The following is a 25,559-nucleotide window of genomic DNA, read 5'->3' on the forward strand; positions in this document are numbered from 1 at the left end:
ATTTCAGTAGGCAGTAACAAATCAGTTCTAGCGGGATAACTGTTTTGTGAAGAAACACTCGGAATTTCATTATATATCTTTCGTAAATGATTTTTAATTTATATATTTAAGTTCCTTCATTTTAAAATACAAATTTGACATATAAATGTTTCAAGCATTCAGTGCATACAAAGAAGTCTAAACTGGATCTGTTCATCCAAAGTGTTCATAATACTAGTTAGAAAGGTGGCGCGGTTGGAACTGTCGTCACGTGGATTTTTTCACATCGAGTTTATCATCACTGGAGTGGCCATCTAAGCAACAGAAACCAGAATTAGTGTTGGTGTCACACATAAGTCTCGAATTCTTAAATATTTTACCATAAACTGACATTACAGATTCTTGCTGGCTGCTTTTTGAATGACGTTTTTTCAGCCGAGTATTACTTAAGCCATATGTAAGACTGGGTATACACAGGGCGTAAAGTGGTGCATGGTCCCACAAAATGCCTCACTGACCTTCAGCTCCAGAAGACATGCAGGGGGTGTCTGAGTTCTGCTCGGCCGTCAGACCGTCTTCGGCTGTCAGACTCTCCTCACTTTCAGCTGAAACCACAAGCACACCCTCCTTCACAGTGTTCCTTCAGATGAATATGCGTATCGGATCCCTGTTCTCTGTGTTCCTTCAGATGAATGTGTGTATCGTATCCCTGTTTCTAGTGTTCCTTCAGATAAATGTGCTTATCGGAACCCTGTTCCCTTTGTTCTGTCAGATGAATGTGCGTATTGGATCCCTGTGTTCCTTCAGACGAATGTGCTTATCGGATCCCTGTTCCCAGTGTTCCATGCACAGCAGACAGACCCACCTTTCCCGTCCTCGCTCAGGCTCTCCTGACTGGGTGTAGAGCTGCCACCCTCCCACATGATGGAGGTTGTGCCGTGAGAGCGGAAGCGCTCACGCAGGGGCATATGCTGGTCCCCGGGGCTGAAGGACTGTGAGACACCCCTGCCCAGGCCCCAGCCGTGCCGTGAGCCCAGCTTACGGCGAGCTGAGCGAGCGACTCCCCGTGGCTGATCATGGACCTCACCAGGAGCCCCCCGCAGAATCATGGGGGAGTCAGGGGCACTCGTGGGGTTCACAGCTGGGGAATACATCCCAGAGAGGGAATAAGAAAGACGTAGTGTAGGGGTAGAGCGGGAGGCAGGACATTTAGGGCATTTTCAGAGTATTGGCTGAGCTACAGAACTTATGTAGGAGTTATAATATGTTTAGTGCATCATCATTTCCCCCCATTTTCTCCCTTATTTGGAACAGTCCAATTTCTATTCATTGGGATTACAACCGAAAACTTTAGCATCAATCTCACTTCTAAGAGTCACGGAGAGGAGCACATCATACCCTTAAGAGAGGGGCTGAAAACTGATTTTACTTTTAATAACTAGACCCTTTACCATTGTAATACCGAATATACCCTCAAATAAGGTGAAGAATTATATTAGATTATGCGATGGGCATGTGGCGTGACACAGTCTCTCACCAGGTACTTGGACTGATGTTGGTAAACATTCACTGATCTCGTTCAAGTTCTCCATACTCCCAGCAGCAATGAACTGAGCTCTGCCTTCTCTGCCCTCCTTCACATAACGAGGTTTAATAAGCTTCTTCATCCTGTCTGCTATCCAGTTGCTCTTCCTACAGGGGGCAAGAGAGAGAGAGAGAGAGAGAATTTGACGTACTGTAATGTTTGTTACTAAAAATGATAATGCCTTGAAATAATGAATAAAGCAGCACAGAGAACTCGTCAGGCAGTGTGAGGAGTGCAGCTTGTGTTGATGCTCCAGCTCTGGTCGCCAGTTCAAATCCCAAGGTCAACAGAGTGATTTCACCTTTGGGGCCCCTGAGCAAGGCCCTCACCCTCCAATCACTCCTGGGACTGACTGACCCCGCCTTCGCTTTGGATAAAAGCTGCTGCTAAATAAATGTGCTATGTTCTGATTCTTGCTTTTAACATCCTAAAATATTTGGCCTGCCTCATAGGCTATTTAAGGGAATTTTCAAGGCTGAATTATTTCACTTCTGGTACAAAATGGGTTCACTAAATAAAGTATTTGAGTAGGTATTCAGGCTCAGGCTAGGTAATTCTGGATGCTGATTGGATGAGCCCTGATTGCAGGCATAGCAACGGTTGGATAATCACTGACTTGGCTTTGCTGGGCACAGGCAGAGAGGGTTCCAGGACTCGGTACTGATCCATTATCTTCTCCACCAGCTTTTGTTTTTCTCGGCGCAACTCGTTCAACTTGTCGCTGAGAGGAAACAGACAAGGAGGGAACACACAGGTTCATGAGGGAGGATGAACCAAATTAAGCAAGTCAGAGCCATTTTCTGCTCGTCACAGCCAACCAATCAGCAGCAGCCTCCTTAGCACCACCAGTAATCATAATTAAAGCCTTCATCCTTGTAATCTGAAGTCACCTGCTGCCCTTGCACAAGTTTGATAAAAAAATATGTATGCAGGCTGTATCCGCTTCTTTACTTATCTGCTTGTGAAACTCATTTGTATAACCTTGAGAACAGCCATATTCTACAAATGGTGTCCAAGAGTCTATATTTATGTTCAGCAATGACACATCACTTAGAACTAAACACACTTAATAACAAGTACGTGTAATAACAGTAATCATACTGAACAGACGCCCTGTGTTGTATTTCCTCCATTTTTAGAACCATTAAGAGGAGAATGTTAAAAAAGTTAAGGAATGTTCTTGTTCACCATACTGATTACTGGGTTAGGGCAGCGTTTCCCAACCCGGTCCTCACAGTCTACATTTTTGCTCCCTGCCAGGAGCTAGAAGGGAACAAAAACATGGAACGTCTGTGGTTCCCTGAGGACCGGGTTGGGAAACACTGGATTAAGGGGCAGGAAAGCCTGTGTAGACACCTCCCTGCCACTAGGGGTCCCTGACTTCCCAGAGCCATGCACTATACACATACGTAAATTCCCTATGCTGCTGGTGGTGCTGGTCCCGACTCTCCAGACTCCGCTCCAGTAACGCTCGATTTTCCCGGGCCAGATTCTGGTTCTGCTCCACCAGATGCCGGGTCTCTTCCTCCAGGTTTCCCTTCAGTTGGGTCAGCAGCTAGTAGGCAAAGAAACACACATGCGTATAGAGGCATACAAAACGCAGCACACAGGCACAGCTAATCAAGCAGGGCAGGCCGGCAAACTAAGACATGAGCCCTGTGCTGCCCAGGACAGGCTCCAGGCTCTCCCACTATCCTCAGCAGAATAAGTGCTTAGAACAGAGCTTCCCAATCCAGTCCTCAGGATCCCACACACAGCCTACTTTTTTGCTCCCTTCCATCAACCTGCCAGACAGTCCACATTTTTGCTTCCCATCAGGAGCTGGGAGGAAGTAAAAACATGGACTGTCTGCAGGTCCTTGAGGCCCGAATTGGAAAACACTGGCTTCAAAGATGGGTGGATGCCTTTATGCAGCTAAAAATCCTATTATTATTATCCTGATGTTTTAATGCTTTCTCTCTGAAATAGTTAGAATTGCAACCACAGTTTTCACAGACAAATATTTCAATGGAACCGTTTCCAAGAGACAACGAGACAGACCCACGGAAACAGCACTCTGCAGGATCTGACCGTCCCATCACCCCTGACGTGCGTACTGACCTGGTACTGGCTGGTGAGGCGGGCGTTGTCCAGGTCCAACTGCTGGTTCTGTTCCCTCAGCAGGCTGAGCTCTCCTTCCAGCCGGGTCCGCTCCAGCTGCGCGGCACTGAGCTCCCCCCGCAGGACCGAGCCCTGGGACAGCAGCTCTGACTGCACCTGCGCAGACTCCTTTTGTTGGCTGTGCAGCCTGTTTGGAGCACATCGGGACCACGGTCCTGTCAGGACCGGCCCAGGAGGATCGCTGCTCCAGTGCCTCCCACAGAAACTTATTTCTTCTACTGTACTTATTGGTAAAACCCAAAAGCAATTCTGAAGCTATCCATAGGCATTTTCCCATTATACTTTATCCTTATTTTCAGCTAGACAGTCATATTGAACCTAGCACAACTCCATTTATCACGTAAGAAGGGACTGGCAGGAAATTCAGCCGTTTAGAGCCCCACCCACTCTGACTCCATTTAACTTTGCAAATCACATGCTATAGTGCAAGGGGGTGAGCACTGATTAGAGGGACGACGGAAGACATAACCTTCACCAATAGCACATAATATACAAGCACCAAAAAGGCAGTTGTCTTCCAATATGCCCCGACTAGTTCATTCCTCCCACCACCAGGGGGCTCCCAATTACTGTCAGTGACACATGCCAGACAAAAACTGAGGTTTAATTGGACTTAAACTAAAGCTTAGATCCCTCCTAATCGAGTCTGGGTATCAATTCCAAATCCAGGCCTTGTTTTCAGTTCTCCCAGGTAATTAGTTTAATAATTACTGATTCCAATTGGCCAGAGGCTTCATGCGCTGCTTATAGGAACCCAAAATGGAGAAATATAAAATAAAAATAACCACTTAATATGTCATACAACTTGTTTGATGTTTATTTTACTTCCTAATTATGCATATCATTTACCCATTTTGCATAGCATTGCCTATCCCCAGAAGCAGCAGGCACAGTACCAGGGGCAGATGCACGTATCTTTGGGCCCTAGGCTGGCCTCAGCATGAAAGCTCGGGTGTTGCTGATCTAACTAACTGGGATTTTCATCCGAGCGGAGCACTGATGTTTGCCAGCGCATTAGGCTGTATCCTAGGGTACTCTATGCGTTACTCCAGCCCCGCAGAGAGCACTGGATGGGATCCCAGTCCACCACAGGAAACATGCAATCGGAAACTATAAGCATTTTAGGGACACTAATACTCCTAAACTACATTAGCTGTGGTGGGAATCGATCCCACAAACTTGGTGGCATGTGGCCGCAGTGCTCCCCAGTAAGGCGCCTTGCCTCCCCCCGTGGGAATCGATCCCACAAACTTGGTGGCATGTGGCCGCAGTGCTCCCCAGTAAGGCGCCTTGCCTCCCCCCGTGGGAATCGATCCCACAAACTTGGTGGCATGTGGCCGCAGTGCTCCCCAGTAAGGCGCCTTGCCTCCCCCCGTGGGAAGCGACATCCCATCCCCAGAGGCAGCCCCTATCACCGGTGCCCAGGAGCACTCGCCTCTCATTCTCTTCTCTCAGCCTCTCTGTCTCTTTCACCCTCTCGGCCTGTGCCTGTCTCTCTTTTTCCATCTTCTCTCTTTCCGCCCGTATGACCTCCTCTCTCTCTTCCAGAAGGGTCTTGCGGTCCAGCAGCTCCTTGTACCTAATGAAAACACAACGTCGCAGTGCTGTTTGCAGGCTGGGCAGCACAACTCACTCGAGAGCCTCCAGGTCTCCACGGCCCCATCCCTTTGCGTTTGTGGTGTGTGCGAATGAAGACATGCTGTTCAGTGCAAACGACTGTGTGTGTGTGTGTGTGTGCGTGTGTGTGTGCGTGTGTATGTGTGTGTGTGTGTGTGTGCGTGCGTGCGTGTGTGTGTGTGTGTGTGTGTCTGTGTCTGTGTGGTCCAGATATACCTTACCTTGTGGGAGCCAAATATCCCCAAAATGTAATGAACACCCGTTATTATTTTTTTACCTCCTGGGAACCAGGAAACAGGAAAAATGGGGAAACCCTAATTTTCTAAAAATCCATGACTGCAATCAGAAACTAAAAATGCAAAAACTGCATTTTCCTCAGTTAATTATAGCTAAGGTAAGGGCTGGGGAGGGGTTAAGGTTGTCAAAGCTGGAATTGGCAGTTTTTCCATAGAAAAGAATAAGCAGTCCCCACAAAGATATGATCACAGATCTGTGTGTGTGTGTGTCTGAGATTATGAAGGCCTCTTCAAGGTGCAGCCTAATCTAAAAATGTTTATGGAAAAGGGACCTTTGCAGTGGGTTCATAACAATGTTTACAACTTCATAAACGGTTTATAACAGTTCATAGTAAAACTCCTGATTTAGGGAGGACAGCTTTATTTGCAGTTTCTGCCATGCTGTTTATACTCAGGGTCTGTGAAAATGACATCACACGGCTGCTGTCTTAATGAGCTGTGTTTGTGCTGAGTGTGAGGTCTCACTGGGCATGCCCACTGGGGTCGCTGTAATTACCGTCCTTCCAGCTCCCGGTGCTGAGCCTCAAGGTTCCGCATGCTGCCCTTCAGCTGGCTGTGCTTGGAGAGCAAGGCCTCCAGTTCGGCTTCCTGCCGCTGCTGCAGGGCGGTCAGGCGCTCGTGGTCGCGCCTCAGGCCATCGCCACGCAGCATCACTTCCTCCCGGTCCTTCGCCCAGACCCTGGCCTCCGCCTCCAGGGTGGCAACACGGGCCTCGCTCTCACTGCAGCGGGACCAGAGCGATGCATGCTGGGAGCTCAGTGACGCCTGCTCCGTCTGTTGTAGAGCAAAGGGTGAGGTGGTGAGCAGTCAGTGTGGCAGTTTGACCACAGAGATGAGAACTGTTACTCTTGCAGAACGACCCTGTGGCAACAAGCAGGTCAAAGCTGAAGGTTTAACAGCATGCAGACATTATCCTCTCTCTAACTCTCAGCTAGTGTCTGTAGGCCATTAAATTCATATGACTACATACTATAGACCACATGCTTCTTAAAAAATATATATACACACATATACCTGTATACAAACACACATTTATATATACACACATATATGTGTTTGTAGACAGACAGACAGACAGACAGACAGACAGACAGACAGACAGACAGACAGACAGACAGACAGATAGATAGATAGATAGATAGATAGATAGATAGATAGATAGATAGATAGATAGATAGATAGATAGATAGATAGATAGTTTGTGAACCTGAAATAAGGCATTAAAAACAGGGGTCATGGAGGAATAGTAACTGTGCGACCTCCCTGAGAGCAGGGAAAGGCATGTGGATGCGGACCTGCAGCTTCGTGCTGAAAACCTGCAGGTTTGTGCAGTTTTCCTGCAGGACAATGGCCTGTCGCCGCACGCCATCCAGCTGCTCCTGCAGTTGTGCACAGGTGGACTGCGACTGCGACAGCTGGGATAACAGCACGGCCTTCTCAGTGTGCAGGACTGCATTCTGGAAGGCAGGGGTGAAGAACAGAAGAAAAAGACAAATTATGAAAGACGTGATTTGCAAGAAGCTCTCAGTAATCAGGAATCACCTTCAACACTGAAACAAAATGCACGTACACACCTGCCTCTCCACCTCGATCAATCGCTTGCCCAGCGGCTCCTTGGTCTCTAGGGTGTCAGTTGTGACAGCAACGTCAGCGGCCTTGTCTTGGCTCCCCAAGAGCTGATGCTCAACTGCCTGCAGAGCCTTAGGGAGTGACACATATTCTCTCTGTTTCTGAGGATCCCATTCCGGGTCTGTTTCCCCATCTGTTCTGGTGTCTTGGTCATGGGCTTCCTTGGAGGCGGCTCCTGGCAAAATCTGCGAGGTGTCACCGCCAGATCCTCCTTTCTGGACACCCGTGTCCTCAGCGGAGAAAGATGACAACTTGCACTGGGCCTCCAGTCTCTTATGCCTCTCATGCATCTCTGCCAGCTGTCTGACCAGCTCCTTTACCTGCATTTTCTCATTGGCCAACTGACTGTCCAGTTCCTGGGAATTTAGCTTCTCAGTGGCCAGCTGACAGACAATATCCTGGGACTGCATTGTCTCACTCGCTAGCTGATTGGCCAGCTCCTGTGACAGCATCTTCTCTTTGGCCAATTCCTGTTGAAGGGCATGCAGGAAGAATAACTGATCGATACACAATGCACACCACCTTTTATTCAGCCAGCCCATAATCAACCTCAGTAAAACACACATAAGTCCATCGAGGCCTGATATCTGAAGGACAAAGGCTGATTATCTTCTGCTGTATATTCATGTAGCATACAGCATTTTTGAATATTGTCATGCGTGTGTCTGAAATGCTAGGATGTCTGAGCTTATCGCTCATGGGAGTTTTACTTACACAAAAATGTTCTGAGGGCAGAACGAAAAATAATTGGTTCAGCTAGATAACCAATGAGTTTGTAGAAGAGGTGGGTCATAGGAACTAGAGGAGGTGGGACCAACCAATCGGATGTCATGGTCCCGCCTCCTCTAATTACATTTTTCGTTTTGTCCTCAGAATATTTCTGTGAAAGTAGACCTCCCACGAGTGTGATTACCCACCAGCAGGAAGAACTAGATATTCGCAGGCCTCATGCCTTTGCATTTACGTTTGCTTGCTTCACTGCTTTTTATCCTGAACAGCACACAGCTGATTACATCACTGGAGGACTTTGTTCAGGGGTACAACAGTAGGCCCCTGCCAGGACTCCAGCCACCAGTGTTAGGGTTACAAATCCATCTACTGTCCCTGTATTTACACCTCCTACTGGCTGCTTGACTTTTATGGGGTGTGGTATGAGCATGATGGGATATGTGAAAAGAAGCATTCCAATGTACCTGTACTCGTACTTAATAAAGAATTTCATCTTCATTTTCCATCATTAGATAAGCAGTCTTTTGTCTCATTTATGTTCCTCTCTCATGCCCCCCCCCGTTCCCCATGGGTGTTCTGACCTGACTCAGCGTGCTCAGTTGAGTCCTCATGTCTCCGACCTGTGCATTCAACTGCCTGCTCTCCTCCTCCAGCTCCCGTAGCTCAGCACAGTCCTCTTTCAGTTGGGACACCTCTTGACACACTCGTCTGCGGACAGTGTGGTACAGGCTGTTAGCACCTCATCCTATAGTCAGAATGTCTGAAAGCGGGGGTATGTTATGATAACCCATTACAATTAAAACCCAACCCGACATATACTTTCTTACTGGATACGAGGGACAAGTTTCTGAAACTACATTAAAGGGGCCCAAGTATGCTTTTCCAGTGTCTCCTTTTCCTTCAGTATGTTATATAGCTTTATGTGCGTGTAGACGGTCGTAAGTCTTAAGGCTCAATGTACACACCAATGGGAGGAATTCTCTCTACAGAAACCACTCTTTGCTAATCTGCCTGAAATGACTCGTTGGAATTCCACCCTTTACTTCCGTGACGTGGTGAGGTCACCTCGTGACACGATCCTGACTGGCTTTTCCTGCAAAGGATCTGTCTGCAGACTGCAAGAAAGGGGGCGGAACCTGTATGGCAAACTGGCCAATCAGAGCACACCAGGCTCATCACGGGGTGGGGCTTAAAGCTCTAACAAAACATTTCAGACAGAAGTATAGACAGGGTGAATAGAGATGAACAGTATAAGAACAATTTTGCGTTTTTGGAACACTGAAGCATGTAAATATATTCTAGTAGACCCCCAAAATAAAAATACAAACAGTGAAAAGGAGCATAATAGGGGCCCTTTAAAACAAACACAATAACAAAATCTGGCACAAAATCACAATGAACTACTAAGCACTACCTTCAGTGATAAACACGGAGTTATGCCACAGTGACAGCTAGGCCGCATGTACAAGTCATGTGACAGCTACCACAATCTCAGATCCATGGCGGATGTTGGCATCAGCTTTGTTTCATTTCAACATTTTGTCAGGCAAAAAGGAAGCTGCTGAAGGCCGACGCTTTTGTGGTCAGGTGAGATGGGGGGGTCTGACTCTGCTGACCTGTGCTCGGCTTCCAGGCCACAGGCCCTCTGGTTGCTGTGCTCCAGTGCGGAGGCTGTGCTCTCCAGCTGCTGCCTCAGGCGGCCCAGCTCCCGCTCCCGCTGCCTCTGCTCTCGCTGCTGTGCGTCCAGCTGGCTCAGGCACACCTCCTTCTCCTGCTCCAGGCGAGAGGCCTCCAGTGTGGCCTCATCTCGCCGGCGCCCCAGGGCCTCCGCCTCTAGGCCCGCCTCCCGCAACTCCGCCTGGAGCTCCTCCTCCCGCCGCCGCGATGCTTCCAAGCTGCGGCTCAGCCTCTCTAGCTCTGCCTTCAGCGCCTGGTTGGCCAGTTCCAGCTGGTCGCCCTAGTTACCATCAGTCAATCAGTCAATCAATCAATCTTTATTTAAATAGCACTTAACAGCAGGTCTTAACCACAGGGTTTACAAAGTGCTTTACAGACATTTAAAAGGAAGGAATTAATATAAGCTTAACAATAAGCACAGAGAAAAACATTTAATATAGAATCATTTATTAATAATAATAATAATAATAATATAATAATAATAATAAAATACCACTTTAAACGCCCAAAGTTTTCAGTAGGGGACTTTAGATCACCCTCTCTGGTCCTCGTGCAAGGGGATCCGAACCCCTGCCACACTAGGACCCCAACCCAGTGTCCTCTGAGATACTGAAGTCCCAAAGTATTTAAAGAATCCATCCCCAGCTGAGAGTGATCACACAGACCAGTAAGAGAGGAGGGGTTATATATGAGCTAACATGAGCACCTTGCGGGCAGCGGCACGGAGCGAGTCGATGGTGGAGCGCAGGCAGTCTCTCTCCCGCTCCAGCTGTGCTCGCTCCCCCTGCAGCTGCGCAGCCACAGCCCCCTCCAGCCTCTGCAGCTCCAGCTGCGCCCGCAGGCGCATCAGCTCCTCATCGGCCTGCTCGGACTCTGACTGCAGGGCCTGCCGGCAAAGCAGAGGGGGGCGAGCTGCATGAATAAAGCACAGCTCTGTATTCTGGCGCATTGACTTAACAACAGTTTGATTAGGGACCTAATTCATTAAGTTATTTAATATCACTGAGAAAGTTCATCAAGTGTGTTTTAGCATTAAAAAAAACGCAGCCAGCTTGCAGCCCATATATAAGTTATATTAGTATGAACTGTGTCCGCTTCCAAGCATAAGCCTAATACCTTCTCTCAAAAAAATCTTCCTTCTCTGTGCAAAATCTCCATTTTGGTAGCACTATTAATGCTAACAATAAAGCCTGAATATATGTCCAAGAATGATGAGAAAGAGTAGAGATGATTAATTAGCAGAAGCAATGTACGAACATGCGATACCCACACTGAACGCAGTCCAGTCACATATGCCTGCTAAAGGTGCCCCTTAACCTCTCATTCAATCTGAATCCATTCATTCATATAACATACAATAAAGGCTCTACCTGCAGAGTCACCCTGTGGATACAAACATCCAAGCCATTGTGAATAAAAGCATCTTTTAGCAGTTTTTTAATCCATACAAAAAAGTTATATTATAACTTATTATAAAATAAGTTATTTATTATTTATTTATATTATTAATCTAATATAATCTAATGCAATCTAATCTAAATAGTATAACTAACAGAACTCATGAGTCACGGATTTAATATATCAATACTTTGCTTTCAGACATAAAGATCTTTTAAACTGATAATCATTAATAGCTGTAAATACATCTATAGATAAATATGCGAAAGCGCACAGCAATCTGAATTGCAGCTGCGGATTCTGCGCTGGGCAATGCGGCAGTACCTCAAAGTAAGTATACAGCTATAGATATACGTGAAAGCGCGCAGGGGTCCGAATCGCCGTTGCGGTTTCCGCAGCCCTACCTCGATCTGCTTCCTGGCCTGGAGCAGGCCCTCGCCAGCCTTCCTTAGCCGCTGCACCTCTACCTCCAACACGCTCAGTCGCTGCTCGGCGCTGGTGGCCCTGCGATTCTGCTCTGCCAGCTTGGCGCGCAGCTCATGGACCAAGCTGGCCTGCCTCTCGGCCTCCTGGCTCTGCTGCGCCACCTCCTGGAGGGCCAGCTGCAGCTGCAGGGCCAGGGAGGAGAGCTCCCCATCGGCCTCCTCGCTTTCTGCCTGCATCTCCTGTTGCTCCTCACCCTCCGTCCTCTCTCGCTCTGTGAGCCGTCCAGCCTCCCTCAGTCCTTCTATGCTCCCTTTAGTCCTTTGCACCTCCCCCTCTCTGTCCTCGTCTCTCTTTTCTATCAGTCTGTTGGTTCTGTCCACCTCCTTCTCTCCTTCTCCATCTTCTCTTTTTTTGGAGATTTCCTGCAACTCCTCCCGGTCCTCTCTCGCCCTCTTCACCTCTTCTCTCTTCTCTTTCAAACTCATCACTTCCTCTCCTTCCCCATCTTCACGTGTCATCCCCACCCCCTTTGTTGCACCTCCTGCTTCTCTCTCCTTCCCTGGCTCCTCTTTCTTGAATGCCAGTTCCTCCACCTCCTGGCCTCCTTCTCCCACCTCCCTGGGGAGCCCTTTCTCTGCTTTCCCTTGACCTCCTCCTTCCTCACCCCGCTTTTGCACGCTCATTGACTCCAACTTGATTTTCAGGCCTTTGTTTTCATCCTTCAGGTTCTGGAGCTGAGGAGTAAACAGCATAACTATTAAGTAACAGTACTTCTCCTTGGTCTGTACTCCTGCCCCAGAGAAGGGAGAAAATGTCTCTAACATATTCACTGAGTAAATAATAAATATTAGCAGGTCTCGTTGTTTCAGTCACAATGCCTTTAGTGAGAAGTTAGCTAGATGTCACAAGTCATCTTCTCACCTCCTTCACCACGTCCTGGTGTTTACTCTCCAGTGTGATCAGTCTGTCTGTCTCTCTATGAAGCTCTCCCTTCAGTTTCTCCTTCTCCTCCAGCAGATCAGCCTTTAAGACGTGGGCACATGCACATATATGAGGAGGTACAAAAAATGGACATGGACACACACACAAACAGACTAAACATGCATTTTCTTCCAAAATCCCAATTACTGTAAATAGTTTTTTTAGTTAAAAATCATATTAGTTGTTCTTGACAAAGGACTCTGTGACCCTGACCGGGAATAAGGATAATCCTGAGAGGAAAACCATTTTCAATATATTATTAAAAGAGGACAAATAGACCATTAGACATATGAGTTATGAATTATGAAGTTATGAAGTTTAATTATGAATTATGAAGTTATGAGTTATGAAGTCCACTGTTGCTAAAGATCCTGTGTAACGTTCAACAGTGCTGGCTGTTAAGTTTGGTTTATTCACAAAGCCAAATGTGACCCAGTTACATCCATCCATCCTCTGAAACTGCTTACCCTGTTCAGGTCCTTTGTCCTATGTCCTCTTGCTAAGTGTTTGTCCTATGTTCTGTTATTAAGCGCTGTCCACTGTCCTGTTACTAAGTATTATCCAATGTCCTATTGTGAAATATTGTGAAGTCCAATCTTCCTTTAATAAGTGTTTTGTCCCACGTCCTGTTGCGAAGTATTGCCCAATGTCCTGTTACTAAGTGTTTGTCCTATGTCTTGTTAACCCATGTCTGTCTGCAGGAAACACACAAATAGTACTTGTACCAGTACAAATGGCAGTAAACCTTTTGAATCCTTAGAATCCTTGAATCCTAAAGCTATCTGAAATCATTCCCTTACACCAATCCCCCTGTATATATGGCTTTTTAGACTGGACAACACAGGTGTTCTCACCGAAGACGCCTGCGCAGGGTCTGACCAGTCTGCGCAGGCCTCTCGCTCAGCCTGCAGCTGCTCCAGGCGCCTGCGCAGTTCCATGTTCTCATGCTCGGCCCCCAACAGTCTCCAGGACGATGCCTCACTCACTTCCTCGCTAAGGGGCTTCAGGTCCAAGCCATCCAGAGCCAAAGGGATCACTGACACAGAGGGTTTACACGCATTAGCATAATGTTGCCAAACGAGAACGTTGCTTTCACTTTCAGTTTCACACTCTGCCGAATGTTTTTACTGAAAGCTCTCAGTGCCTTGTTCTATGATACACACACAGGCGCCTGGCCTCCCCCTGGTGAGGGGTCACATGCGTGCTTTGGAGCTCACACACACAGGCGCCTGGCCTCCCCCCGGTGAGGGGTCACATGCGTGCTTTGGAGCTCACACACACAGGCGCCAGGCCTCCCCCCGGTGAGGGGTCACATGCGTGCTTTGGAGCTCACACACACAGGCGCCAGGCCTCCCCCCGGTGAGGGGTCACATGCGTGCTTTGGAGCTCACACACACAGGCGCCAGGCCTCCCCCCGGTGAGGGGTCACATGCGTGCTTTGGAGCTCACACACACAGGCACCTGGCTCATTCTCGTGCCCGAGCTCATCATCAGACTCCACAAGGGGGCGCTGTGCCCTGCGGCTCTGGCTGCGCTTCAGCTCAGCTTCCAGGCTTATGTTCATCTCCAGCATCTCCTCCACCCTGTGCCGCTCCATGTCCTTCTCCTGTGTCACAAACAAACACAGCCGCGGGTCTACAGGACATTCATGTGCTGGAGGCCGTCATGTCTACACAGGGAACCTCTGGTAGGGGCACAACAATCTGTATTTCACTGCAAGACTTTAGATAACAGACACAGGATTTTAGGCACTATACGGCCATTATCTTCGGCCACAATTCAGTAAGCAGATTGATAATACGCCTAAAACATTAATGAAATGCATACTGTGATGGCCAAAACTTATACAGTGATCGGTATCTTTATGCTTATCAAATTTGGTTAGCAGAGCACCACATGCTACTGTTCTGGTAAATAATGGAAGCAGTAAGCACTGAAGAGGTGGGGAGGAAAGGCACAGCTCAGCATCTGCTACACCTCTTTAAAGAGGATATATTGTGGTTAAACTAGGTAAAAAAATATTGGTGGGGTGGCAGTATTATTTACTGATTAATTCTGACATGTTTTTTGGTTAATATAGTTTTCATTTCTGTTTCATTAACGATTTTTTCATTAGTTCCCGTTTTCCTTTCATTTTTATTTTACGATAATAACACTGGTCCCAACAAGTCCAACGCGCATCAGCACACACACTGGTGCCGTGAATCGAAGTAGAATAAGTGCAGATTTTAGCCTAAACATTTTCTCAAACACTTATTCAGTGAAGGCAGACAACTTTATGACTTAGAGGGTGTTTATCAACTACAAGGACAAGATATTAAAATATCTCCATATTAATGGTAATTTAATAAACATAAACTGGTAACACTTATGCTGGGGCTTCTGGTGACCCCCCCATCCAGAATAGTGCCTGTATGTTTTCCCTTCCCTTCAGGTGCTTGTGCATATCAGTGCCGTGTGGCATGTCCCTTTGCACTGGGTAACCACTATTTTGTTTTATTATTTATTTATTATAACTATTCCCATAATTAATTATATTAAAGGAAGACATTTTTTATAATGAACTGAAGCATTTTAGAAATAATAAAGGTAATTTCATTAAAATAACAATATTGATGCTGATGCATTTTCAGACTAATTGTGTCAGTTCTAGTTTTAACATCTTTTATATATCTGCTTATGACTGTGTTCATATGCTCTAACCTCCATTTCACTGTATAGTAATGATTTGTACTACATTACGCTGCGCTTGACTGATCGGTATTTTATTATGCTGTTCTCCTGTACTGTACTGTGCTATACCAAATTGTGCTGTATTGCACATTTTACTACACTGTACTGTACTCTACTATTCTGTACTGTACTATGCTGTACTTGACAGTAGTGAGCTAAGGAGTATTAAACCATACTGCACTATGCTATGCTAAGCTGTACTATGCTCTACTGTGCTCTACTGTTCTGTGTTTTACTGTTATGTATTGAACTATGCTATGCTTGGCTGTATTATACTGAACTGCGCTTTGCTGAGCTGTACTATGCTGAACTGTGCTGTGCTGTTCTGTACTGTACTGGGCCGAGCTGTGGAGCATTATACCACACTGTACTGCACAGTGTTATGCTCAGCTGTACTATGCTGTGCAGTGAGGTACTACATTGCACTTCCGTACTGCCTCAAGGTCGATGAGCCTCTGGCGCAGCAGCAGATTGTCCCTTTCCAGCTCACGGAGGCCGGAGCATCGAGCCCGAGTCTCCCCCAGCTGCTCCTCCAGCAGGGCCCGCGTCTCCTGAAGTGTAGCGCAGTACTGCTGCTGCTCCTGTATGGGGCGCCAGAAGGGCAGCAGAAACATGTGAACAGGAGGAGACGTTGGACGCTAAAATCTTTGAAGGGGAACCTCTATTGTACCCCAATACAGGAGATCACACTGCACTCCAATTTGTTAATGATATATTATATTATTACAATAATTATTATTACTATTGTCAAATGTTTATGGGTTAAATTGCACAATAAAGTGTAAAATTTGGACTGCTTATCCTTCTGTTTAAATGCCCCAAGCTAAATTATACTGCTTTAAGTTTTAATTTAAGATTCTACTTTATTATTTAAGACTTAATGCATTAAATATTATCTGCCCAAGAACCAGCCAAATAAACGTACATGAATTTTAATTTGCAAACATTAATGTCAATTAATTAAAAAAAAAATATGTTTAACATTACTGAGTCTATCATATATAGACCATAAAATATTCAGACAACTGATAGTCAAAACTTCATAAACAACTCAGTCAAAATTCATTCATTCATTCATTAAGAACCCAGTATATCTGTGAGTGTTTTCCACTGCCATATCAGCCTGTCAATAATAGGTAAAAGATACTGATGTAAATCAAAATATGCAAAAACATTTGTTGGTGAAATGGCCTCTGTTACAGCCATTCATCCATCCAGGTGCTAAATAAACTGTTTGTTACCTGAAAAAAAAAAAACAACCTTATGAAAATGTCCCCTTACGGCCCATATACCTGCAGCTGTGTGCGGTACAGGTCCAAACTGCGCAGGCGGTGGGCACAGTTCTGCAGCTCAGACTGCAGCCGGTCTGCCTTAGCTGCGCGCTCACGCAGGCAGTCGAGCTCGTCGCGCAGACCCCGTGATACGCGCAGCTCTCCCTGCAGTGCGCGGTTCTAGCCCGGAAACGGTAGGGAAGATGTTAGCAGCTGTCAGTCATCAAGCTGCAGGAATGACGACCATTTAGTCACCGCGCCATGCAGGGCCTCACCTCCTGACGCAGTTTGTTAAGCTCTGCCTCCATAGCCTGCAGTTCCTGCTTGTAGTCCAATAACTGATCTCCTTTGTCCTCCCTGTAAGAAATGGATGATAAATACACCTTGTTGTTTAACTCTAAAGCAACTCTTCTGCCATTTTCTCACTCTCTTCCAGCCTTTTAATTCGAGGCACATCGGCCTCTAATGCGCCCCTTTCCCCCCACACCCCTGACCCACCCTCTCCAATCATCACTTACAGCTCCTGCCGCACCCGGCGCAGTTTGGCGCGACTGTCTGCCAGCTGCACAGCCAGCCCCTGTGGCGCGTCATCAGGGTGGCTGTTTGGGGTCACCGCCGGGGCGTGTCCCCTGGCCGAATCGTGCTCCCGACAAAGCTCCACAATCCGCTGCCAAAATAAATGATGGAGGACAAGAGGTTTGAGTGGAAACCTTAATTGCTGTTGTCTGTGACTGCAGACACTTCTGAATATTGTACTGGATGGCAATGCTTCAAGTGGTGAAATAAGTTTCCAGTATCAGTTGCCAAGAGTTTACAGTACGCAGCACCAGCCTTTTATCTGTCAGACTTTAAACTGCAAAAAGTGTCGCCACAAAACCAACGTCTTTTTATCTCGTTTATCCACAATATCTCCTTTTTAAAAGGATGTGTTGGTTGCTGAGCTGTTGCTTTCTTCACCGACTGGCTTTCTCTGAGGGAGCAGTTATGTCTCCCATAGTATTACCTAAACAGTAACATGTGATGTGCTCCACTAACTTAATCACTCTTGCTAGTGCACTTGTTAGGCTGTCTAATCTTATAAGACTACCATACGTTCTATCTGTGATGTGACTGGCTGATGTGTGCTATCGTACAATGTTCCTTTTAAAACGTTTACTGAAGAGTCTTATTTTGTCCATCCATCCACGTTCTGTACCTGCTCATCCTACTCAGGGTCGTGGAGGGTCACAAGCCTATCCTGGAGGCTATAGGCACAAAGCAAGGAGCAACCCAGGATGGGGCACCAACCCATTGCAGTCATTTTGTTTTAGTTTAAATTTTATATGACGATTAGTTGACGTATCATCACAGGTGGAAATTTCTGTCCCAGAAAGTAAAAATCCAGACCAAAATTTTGTTTCAACCAACCAGTTGAGCATAAAGAGTCAGAGTCACACAGTACTCAACTAGCTGGTTGAAACAAAATCGTGGTCTGGATTTTTACTTTCTGGACCTGAAATTTCCACCTCTGCGTATCATTTATGTCGTCCAGCCCTTACTAGTTACCCTAAAGGTAACACTGTGGCCCGTGGGACTCGTCAGCCCTGGTTAAAGGCGAGAAACAGGATGAGGGAAAAAGCTGATAAGCTGACAAGTCTCTTCAAAGTCACAGAATCAGTCAAACCTGTAATACACAGCAGCTGCAACAGCCTCAGCCCTGGCTGTCAACAGTATGAAGTAGATCCTCACAATAATGAGGCCAGAAGGGAGGAAAATAGTAGTGATTAGGGCTGCACACAATTTCAACTATCACAATGTGAATTTTTGTGTCAAATATTGTGATATTTATAAAGACAAATTGCCAAAAAAAACTATAACCAAATAGAATTTATAATTTACAAAGGATCAATCACTAAAATAGCAAAGTTTGCCATGTTTTGTTTCCTGTGACAGGGTAAATGTTTTAGCTAAACTGTTTTAGCTAGTGGATGATATATGTGAGGATGGGCAGTACTACGGTAAAACGGCACACGAGTCCCCCAGACCGCACCCCTGGGGCCAATTTTATTGCTTTTGAAAATACAGTATACCGCAGTATAATATCCGGATGGTATGACAAAATGAAAAATTAAATACTACCCAAGCATAAGTCACCCAGCTGACTATCACGATCCTTGTGATCTCACAATTGCAAGCGCTTAACGTGAAGTCTATAGTTACGTTACTTTGCTCGCCCTACTTTGCCTTGCAGTAACCTGTCTGCTTCTGGCTAGTCACCCGAGGCTAATGCTACATGCACAGAAAATGACAGGAAATGAAGTCATTTTCTCTCAATGACAAAAATAGACTCATCAAAGCTTATAATAAACTGCCAAAACTGAGCCATCAAGATGCGCCACAATAAGGTGTATTTTAATGTACAGTATTGGATTAGAGCGTATTTAAATTGTACAGTTCAGTAATATGAAAATCTTTTGAAACAGCTGTACGGTACTCTGAACAAGTCAAAAAAATTCAGTAAATAGCAACACTGTCCATTTTATTGCCGTATATTCATGTTATGAATATACAACTGTCAATTAGATAGTAATCTACCTGAGGCATAAAGAAAAAGAAAAAATTCAGTTACAATGATCATCCGCTTATAGTGATCAATTTCACCCATAAAGTGTTGCATTAGCGCTGCCAAGGGTAACACACAGTAATGCACATTAGCATCATTCAGCAAAACTGCTCTAGTGCAGCAGCGTGCTTCAGACTAGGACGGGGCAGCGGTTCAGCACCCTGAGCTAAGGACTGGGAGCGCGAGTGCACAGCTAGGGCACCCACCTCAAGGTGAGTGTCCCTCTGGGCCAGGAGGCTCTGGATGTGCTGAGCCATGGAGCTGAAGACACTCTGCAGCTCATTCGTCTCCAGGGTACACAGCTCCCCCCACTGGAGGGGCAGCACATTGCTCGGATTCTGGGTCACCTGCAAAGAAATTCAGGGTAAATTAAATCTGCGCTAGTCTTTCTCAGCCGTACGCCTGCTGTTAATTTCAAAAAGAATCGCAACATGTAATAATAATTATTATAATTGTTTATATATTTACAATTTTTTTTTTATTAATTATACATGTGCTTATGTGAAATACAATATCAAGCCTACCAGTCTACAAAACACAGAAGATATGCTTTTTTTAAATAAAAAAGACATGTAGATCTATACATATCTATATCATATACATAGATATGACTTATTGTCTAGTACTAAGCTCCTGTGTTGGTATTTGAAAGTCAGTAAAGACAAGACTACAGACAGGTGTGTGGGGTGGAGTTTAGATGGGACTGATGTCACCGGGAACATCAGCGGGGAGGACGCCGGAACACACCTCCTGAATGCAGGAGGCGATGGCGGCCTGAGTCTTTATGTCGAGAGCCTGTATTTTCTGTATAAACTCCTCCTTCCTCTCACACTGTAATCGCAAACAGCACAGAAAGACACAGAATAAGTATATGGTTTGTTGTTGTTTCTTTGGGCTTCCTGGTTTCAGCCACATGTGATGTCCACACATCCAACAATATCACGGGGATGCCTCATCCTTACTTAATACACGGCTTTGCTGCTTTACACTTCATTTCCCCAAAAACAGCATTGATCATAAACAAAATTTTTTATTGAATAAAATAGGCTGATCACCCCAATGTCAGGATTTTAAAATTACTGCACTACAGCAGCGTTGTCAAGTCCTGGGGGGCCGGTGCCCAACACATTTTTGGGTTTACCCTCATTTAACACACCTGATTCAACTCCTTGTACCTTCATGTGCTAATTGTCACACAGCTCTTGAGTGGAATCATTTGTGATGGAGCAGAGAAAGAACTAAACTACACAGGGTTCTGGCCCCCCAGGACTGGAGGCTGACACCCCTGCACTACAGGATTCCACTTTCAGGGTGCAATATTCACAATATCCAAACCACAATTTGTCACAAGGAAAATTCACTGGAAAAAAACATTTGGCCTACATAACAATGTGCAAAACAAACATGTAAAACATCACGATCTGGCTAAACAAAGTTTTTAAAAACTTCTCAAATTTCAGACGACATACTGACATAAGACATCCACGTTACTTTGATACATTTCATTTTGAGATAATATTTGGTTTCGCCATTTCCTGATTTTCGACACTGCCTCCTGTTTTCACCACATCATGGTGTAATGTGTCACGCTCATAAGATACTAGTTGAACGTTACAGAGCGGCTAAGCCAGATGTTTTTATCTAAAGCAACCTGCACAGCTTTGAAATGATCTCTTTATTCGTTTATGGAGGCTTAGTGAAGCGATTCAGATGAAATATAATCTGAACTGAGAGGGGTTGGCATGTGGGTCTAGGGTTAAGCTTCTGTCGATGTGATTGAATGGTTGCCAGTTTAAATCCCATTTTCAGCAAAAGAGTCACAAGTCCGTTGGGCCCTTGAGTAAGGCCCTTAACCCCCCCCCCCCAAAATGTTGCAGGATAGCCAGATAAATGTCTAAGCCTGTGCTCAGACCCCAAGTTTCTCTTTCAGCTGTATATGTGAGTGTGTGTGTGTCACAAAGGAGAGAACATACATTATGCAAAGCAAAGAATTCCAGTGCACTCATATTTGTGAAGACGGCAAATAAAGCACTGGTTCACTTCCATTTCAGATATGTCAAAGTGCCCATCTTGAGAAGCAGAACCCTGCGGCGTATCGTTCAGCTGTCCTGCTGTGGTCCGCATTCCCTACGCTGCTGAGCTCCGCAGCTGAGTGTGTGCGTGAAATACAAACTCACCTGCACGGCACAGCCCAGCAGCAGCAGCAGCAAGTTCCTCAGCTCCTCCAGAGCCGCCTCTGATGGCACAGAGTCACACACACACTAATACTAAAGCAAAACTTTGAAGAAACATCCATAGCACACAATCTAGCTAATTATACACAGTCCACAGTCCAGGAAATGTGTGTAAAACCAGGCACAGGGGCCACTTGAGAACCACCACAGACGTTCAAAGACTGAGACACAGAGGAAAAGAAATGCACCAAAGACCAATATCTGTGCGACTGAAAGAGGATGCCGTGGATCACCACTGGTCAACAGTAGATGCCAGTAGTCCGGGGTGCAGCAATTTCTGTTAGCCAGCGATTTGTGGGAAAACGGTGGAACAGAAGCTACAGAACCAAGCTGGATTCCAAGATGAGCCAAAGGTGCCGAAAATAAGTACCGACCTGTGAGAGGGTCTCTTCCCAAAACAGCAACGTTCGGGAGGGGCACCAAAATTAACTGCTGCAAGTTCTCCTGTCAGGAGCAAGAAGAGAGGAAAGACATGGACATGTAAACAGAGGTTTGTTATGCTATTGTGTAGAAGCCCGTATTTACACAGTATGTTCTTTCTTTTGTCCTAGTGCAAGAGAGTCATGTCTAGTAAAGTAGGTCCCTTAAGTCAAGTATATATAGGTATCCCCATACATTTGGTAGTTACAGCACTACACATCATACCATTAACACTTTATTTTTCATCCACCAAGAACACAAGAACCGAATAATTATAAATACATCCACATGTTTATTTCCAAATAGATTTATACTGAAATTATGAATTACATGACATTTAAAGTACCTCTGCGCTTAACAGATTTAGTGAAGGAAAAAAAAGCAGTGGTTTGGTAGAGAGGGAGTGGCAAGTAAATGCAGAATCTCTTCTCAGAAAGGGAAGTTTAGGTAAGTCACAGGAAGTGACGTTTAAGGTTGTGAATGTGTTACTGTGGAAACCGCCAACCCACAAAAAGATAAAAAAAAAGGTTTGACTCATAGTTGAGCTGGAACTGGAATTTCAGTTAATATAATATAATACAGTAGGTAAAAATAAAACCATTTCCTTTTCCTCTCAGTACAATCGTAACAAAAACATTCATGTGTTTTTCTACAAAACAAGTGACAGACTAAAATTAATACTAAGCAAAAAAGCAAACACCATTCACATTTATCAAACCATCCAGGAGAGACATAATTCATTTCAACCATTCATCAGACTTTAAACTTCAATTTCAGGTATGAATATTAAGCAAACCAACTTCTACATGTCTGAATCAAAAGAAAGAAACTGTGAACCTATTCTGGCCAACAGTGACCAGGAAGCTCAAAGCGAGAAGTGAAACCATTAAGAGAAGTTTGCCACCAACTAGCCCAAGAGCAGGAAAGCTTATTCACAAAGACAAACAACAAACCCTTTATTCATTCCATAAAATTCCAAAGGTAGTTTATGGTTTGAAAAAATGACAATGAAGTCCTTTATTAAAGGTGTATTTGAGTAGAAAGATTAACTTTATTGATCCCAGAGCAAAATTCATACACAAAACTGTGCATGCTCACTAAAGTGCACGATGCATAACTGCACTGCACGCTCACTGGATACTTCACACAGAGCCATAATTTTGGCTCATGCTTTTAAAGATGTCTGCCAAGTACAGGGGTGCCTACATGATGTTACTGTCACTACTGACATTTTTCAACAGTATAACATACTGTAGATATTAGAAAACTTGGGCAGTCATCATGAGTATATGGTCTCGATGTATTACTGCAGGTCTGAGCCATATTTCAGATTCCATATTTTTTTATTTCCTATTAGTCAATTCCCTGCATCCTTGCAGTGTATACAAAGTTGGAAGATGGATGCATGATGTCGACATAAATCTCTGACAGTATAATCAACAATTGTATTCACTTTACTTTTTTCTACTAGACTAAGTCCCGATAAATCATAGGTGTGTAAAGTAGGCTAGTAACTACTTCATCATTACTCCATTATTGCAGTCTCTCACCTGATAATAGGATCGCAGGTGTCGGTTCAGAACAGAGAAGTTTTGGACCCTTAGAACCTCATCGTTGCTCTCTTCCCAATATATTCGTTCCACCTTCGGATTGGGGTCACTGAAATGCCAAAGTACAGACAGAGGTCAGAATGCCTGTCATCAAGCCGTACTCACAGCACAGTAAGAGAATAGTGAGGGAATTATGAAACAGTAACTCATCTATTAAGACAGCACACCCTTAATCCCAGTTTCAGACACCCCATCCCAGCCTGAAGCTCACTTGTGCAAACATTATACACTGAAAAAAAAGCAATATATTTTTTTTCTGAGGCACTGATATAACAAAGCACAACTCACATGACCCTCATAACCTCATTGAGGAAGATTCCATTGGTGAGCTCCAGGTACTGCTTCTGGGAATTCTGGGTACTGGAGTTCACTTCAAGGTACTGAGCAGAAATGGGTCCCTCTCCATCAATCACACCGTCAAACGTAAGAACCTGGGAGGGCAGCACGAGAGAAAATGGCATTTAAAGGCGCATGACTCAAATGACAGATAACGGCAGAAGCACAGAAAATGTACTTTACTGGCATAAATCCTAAAATAACACTAAAATGGGCTACTAATGGGAGCGGCATGGTGGTGCAGTGGTTAGCACTGTTGCCTCACACCTCTGAGACCCAGGTTCGAGTCTCCGCATGACCCAGGTTCGAGTTTGCATGTTCTCCCCATGTCATCGTGGGGTTTCCTCCGGGTACTCCGGTTTCCCAGCACAGTCCAAAAACATGCTGAGGCTAATTGAACTTGCTAAATTGCCTGTAGGTGTGAATGGTGTGTGAGTGTGCCCTGCGATGGGCTGGCCCCCCATCCTGGGTTGTTCCCTGCCTCGTGCCCATTGCTTCGGATAGGCTCCGGACCCCCACAACCCAGTAGGATAAGCGGTTTGGAAAATGGGTGGGTGGATGGTTGGATGGATGGACGGATGGGCTACTAACGATTAATGCCATCAAAAAATGCCTTACTGACTCACTTATGCCTTCCAGAATAACAAATGATCGATAATAACACTTGCCTTATTAATATCTAAACAGAGTTTACATTGTATATATAAAGTTTGGGTAGTACAGATGAGTAAATCTCATAGTAAGTCCTCCATAGAATTACAGTGCAACGTGGAAAAGGAGCCGCATAAAACGGGAACGAAGACCAAAAAGAAAAACCTAGATGGTGAGGAAAAATAATATCTAAAACAAGGAAATACTCACAGGGGTGACACACAGCAGAAAAAGGAGAAGCTGTTTATGTTAAAATTGTTTACTTTTACGTTTACTGTATTTTATACTTCTGTGTGCGCAACTCTGTATATAATATGGAAAAGACGATAACTTTTTTTAAATCACCTAACAGGAAGAATAAAATACAAATGTCATCGTATAAACAGCCACGCTAATCATTTAAAACGGCCGTTATCCAATTAGTAGTTTTTTCCCGACGTATTATGATTTTCTGTCTTATTTTCTACATAACTTCGGGGTGTCACTTACCCAAGTCACGAGGGCGCTCCCCATGAACTCCTCTAACATGTCAGCAAAAATACCGTCCATCTTTGTCGGGCATTCCATGTCTTATTCTTCGTGTGACGTTACTTCATAATAATTACATTTAAATAACGAATTGGTCGTTAAAAAATGAAACAGGTGGATTCTGACAGTCCTGCCCGGCTACCGGCACAGAGGCATGCCGTACCCTGCCCTGTCTGTTAACTGCACTGGTACTCAGCTAAACCGCACCGGAATTTCGCAACTGCTTCGCTTCTGATAATAACTATACAGCAGCCCTTAGCGCTTGTTTCCACACACAGTTAACCTGCTGGGTGACGCATCACCACGGGTAAACATAAACCTTGCCGCACCGAAGAAAAAAAAAACGCTTTTAATATCATAGGCATAGTTATAGCGACATTTTACTCATCATCGAGTTCTCTCGTAGGATGCCTCGTTGCAATTAAATAAAACGTGTAGGATGCTCCTGAAAACCCCCCCAGAACAACTACTAGCTCCCCAGTCAGTCACGTCATACTTTCCTAGGTGAAAAAAGCCGGTTGCCTGACAGTAGCTGAGTTTGATGTTCTGTAGGCGTAAATCTTTACATGGTGAAGTCACTTTGCGCACTAGGAGACAAACTGGAAACTTTGTAACCAAAAAAAAGTGGGCTTTCGATACATGTTTGGCGTTTAACCCAAATGGTAAATTGGCTGCTTTTAATATGAAGGATTCTTCT

At 45.1% G+C, this 25,559-nt stretch overlaps 1 protein-coding gene across 1 annotated transcript; it reads right to left on the bottom strand.

Annotated features, from left to right (window-relative positions):
* Positions 1–75: 75 nt before the first annotated feature.
* On the bottom strand, positions 76–25,436 carry ccdc88b (coiled-coil domain containing 88B). The gene is made up of 29 exons (XM_049027910.1): positions 24,824–25,436; positions 23,636–23,778; positions 23,288–23,396; positions 21,692–21,761; positions 21,261–21,319; positions 19,831–19,914; positions 19,290–19,430; positions 17,000–17,148; positions 16,757–16,838; positions 16,503–16,661; positions 15,645–15,791; positions 13,939–14,083; positions 13,332–13,513; positions 12,418–12,519; positions 11,475–12,230; positions 10,379–10,558; positions 9,612–9,952; positions 8,577–8,703; positions 7,212–7,736; positions 6,933–7,094; positions 6,134–6,411; positions 5,160–5,303; positions 3,665–3,851; positions 2,974–3,119; positions 2,181–2,285; positions 1,517–1,671; positions 845–1,120; positions 498–584; positions 76–293 (listed from the first exon to the last, which is right to left on the bottom strand). Exons 1-29 carry the CDS (start codon positions 24,899–24,901, stop codon positions 247–249), a joined length of 5,166 nt encoding a protein of 1,721 aa, XP_048883867.1. The 5' UTR covers positions 24,902–25,436; the 3' UTR covers positions 76–246.
* Positions 25,437–25,559: the final 123 nt, after the last annotated feature.

The sequence above is a fragment of the Brienomyrus brachyistius genome, chromosome 10, assembly GCF_023856365.1.
Source record: "Brienomyrus brachyistius isolate T26 chromosome 10, BBRACH_0.4, whole genome shotgun sequence".
NCBI lineage: Eukaryota > Metazoa > Chordata > Actinopteri > Osteoglossiformes > Mormyridae > Brienomyrus > Brienomyrus brachyistius.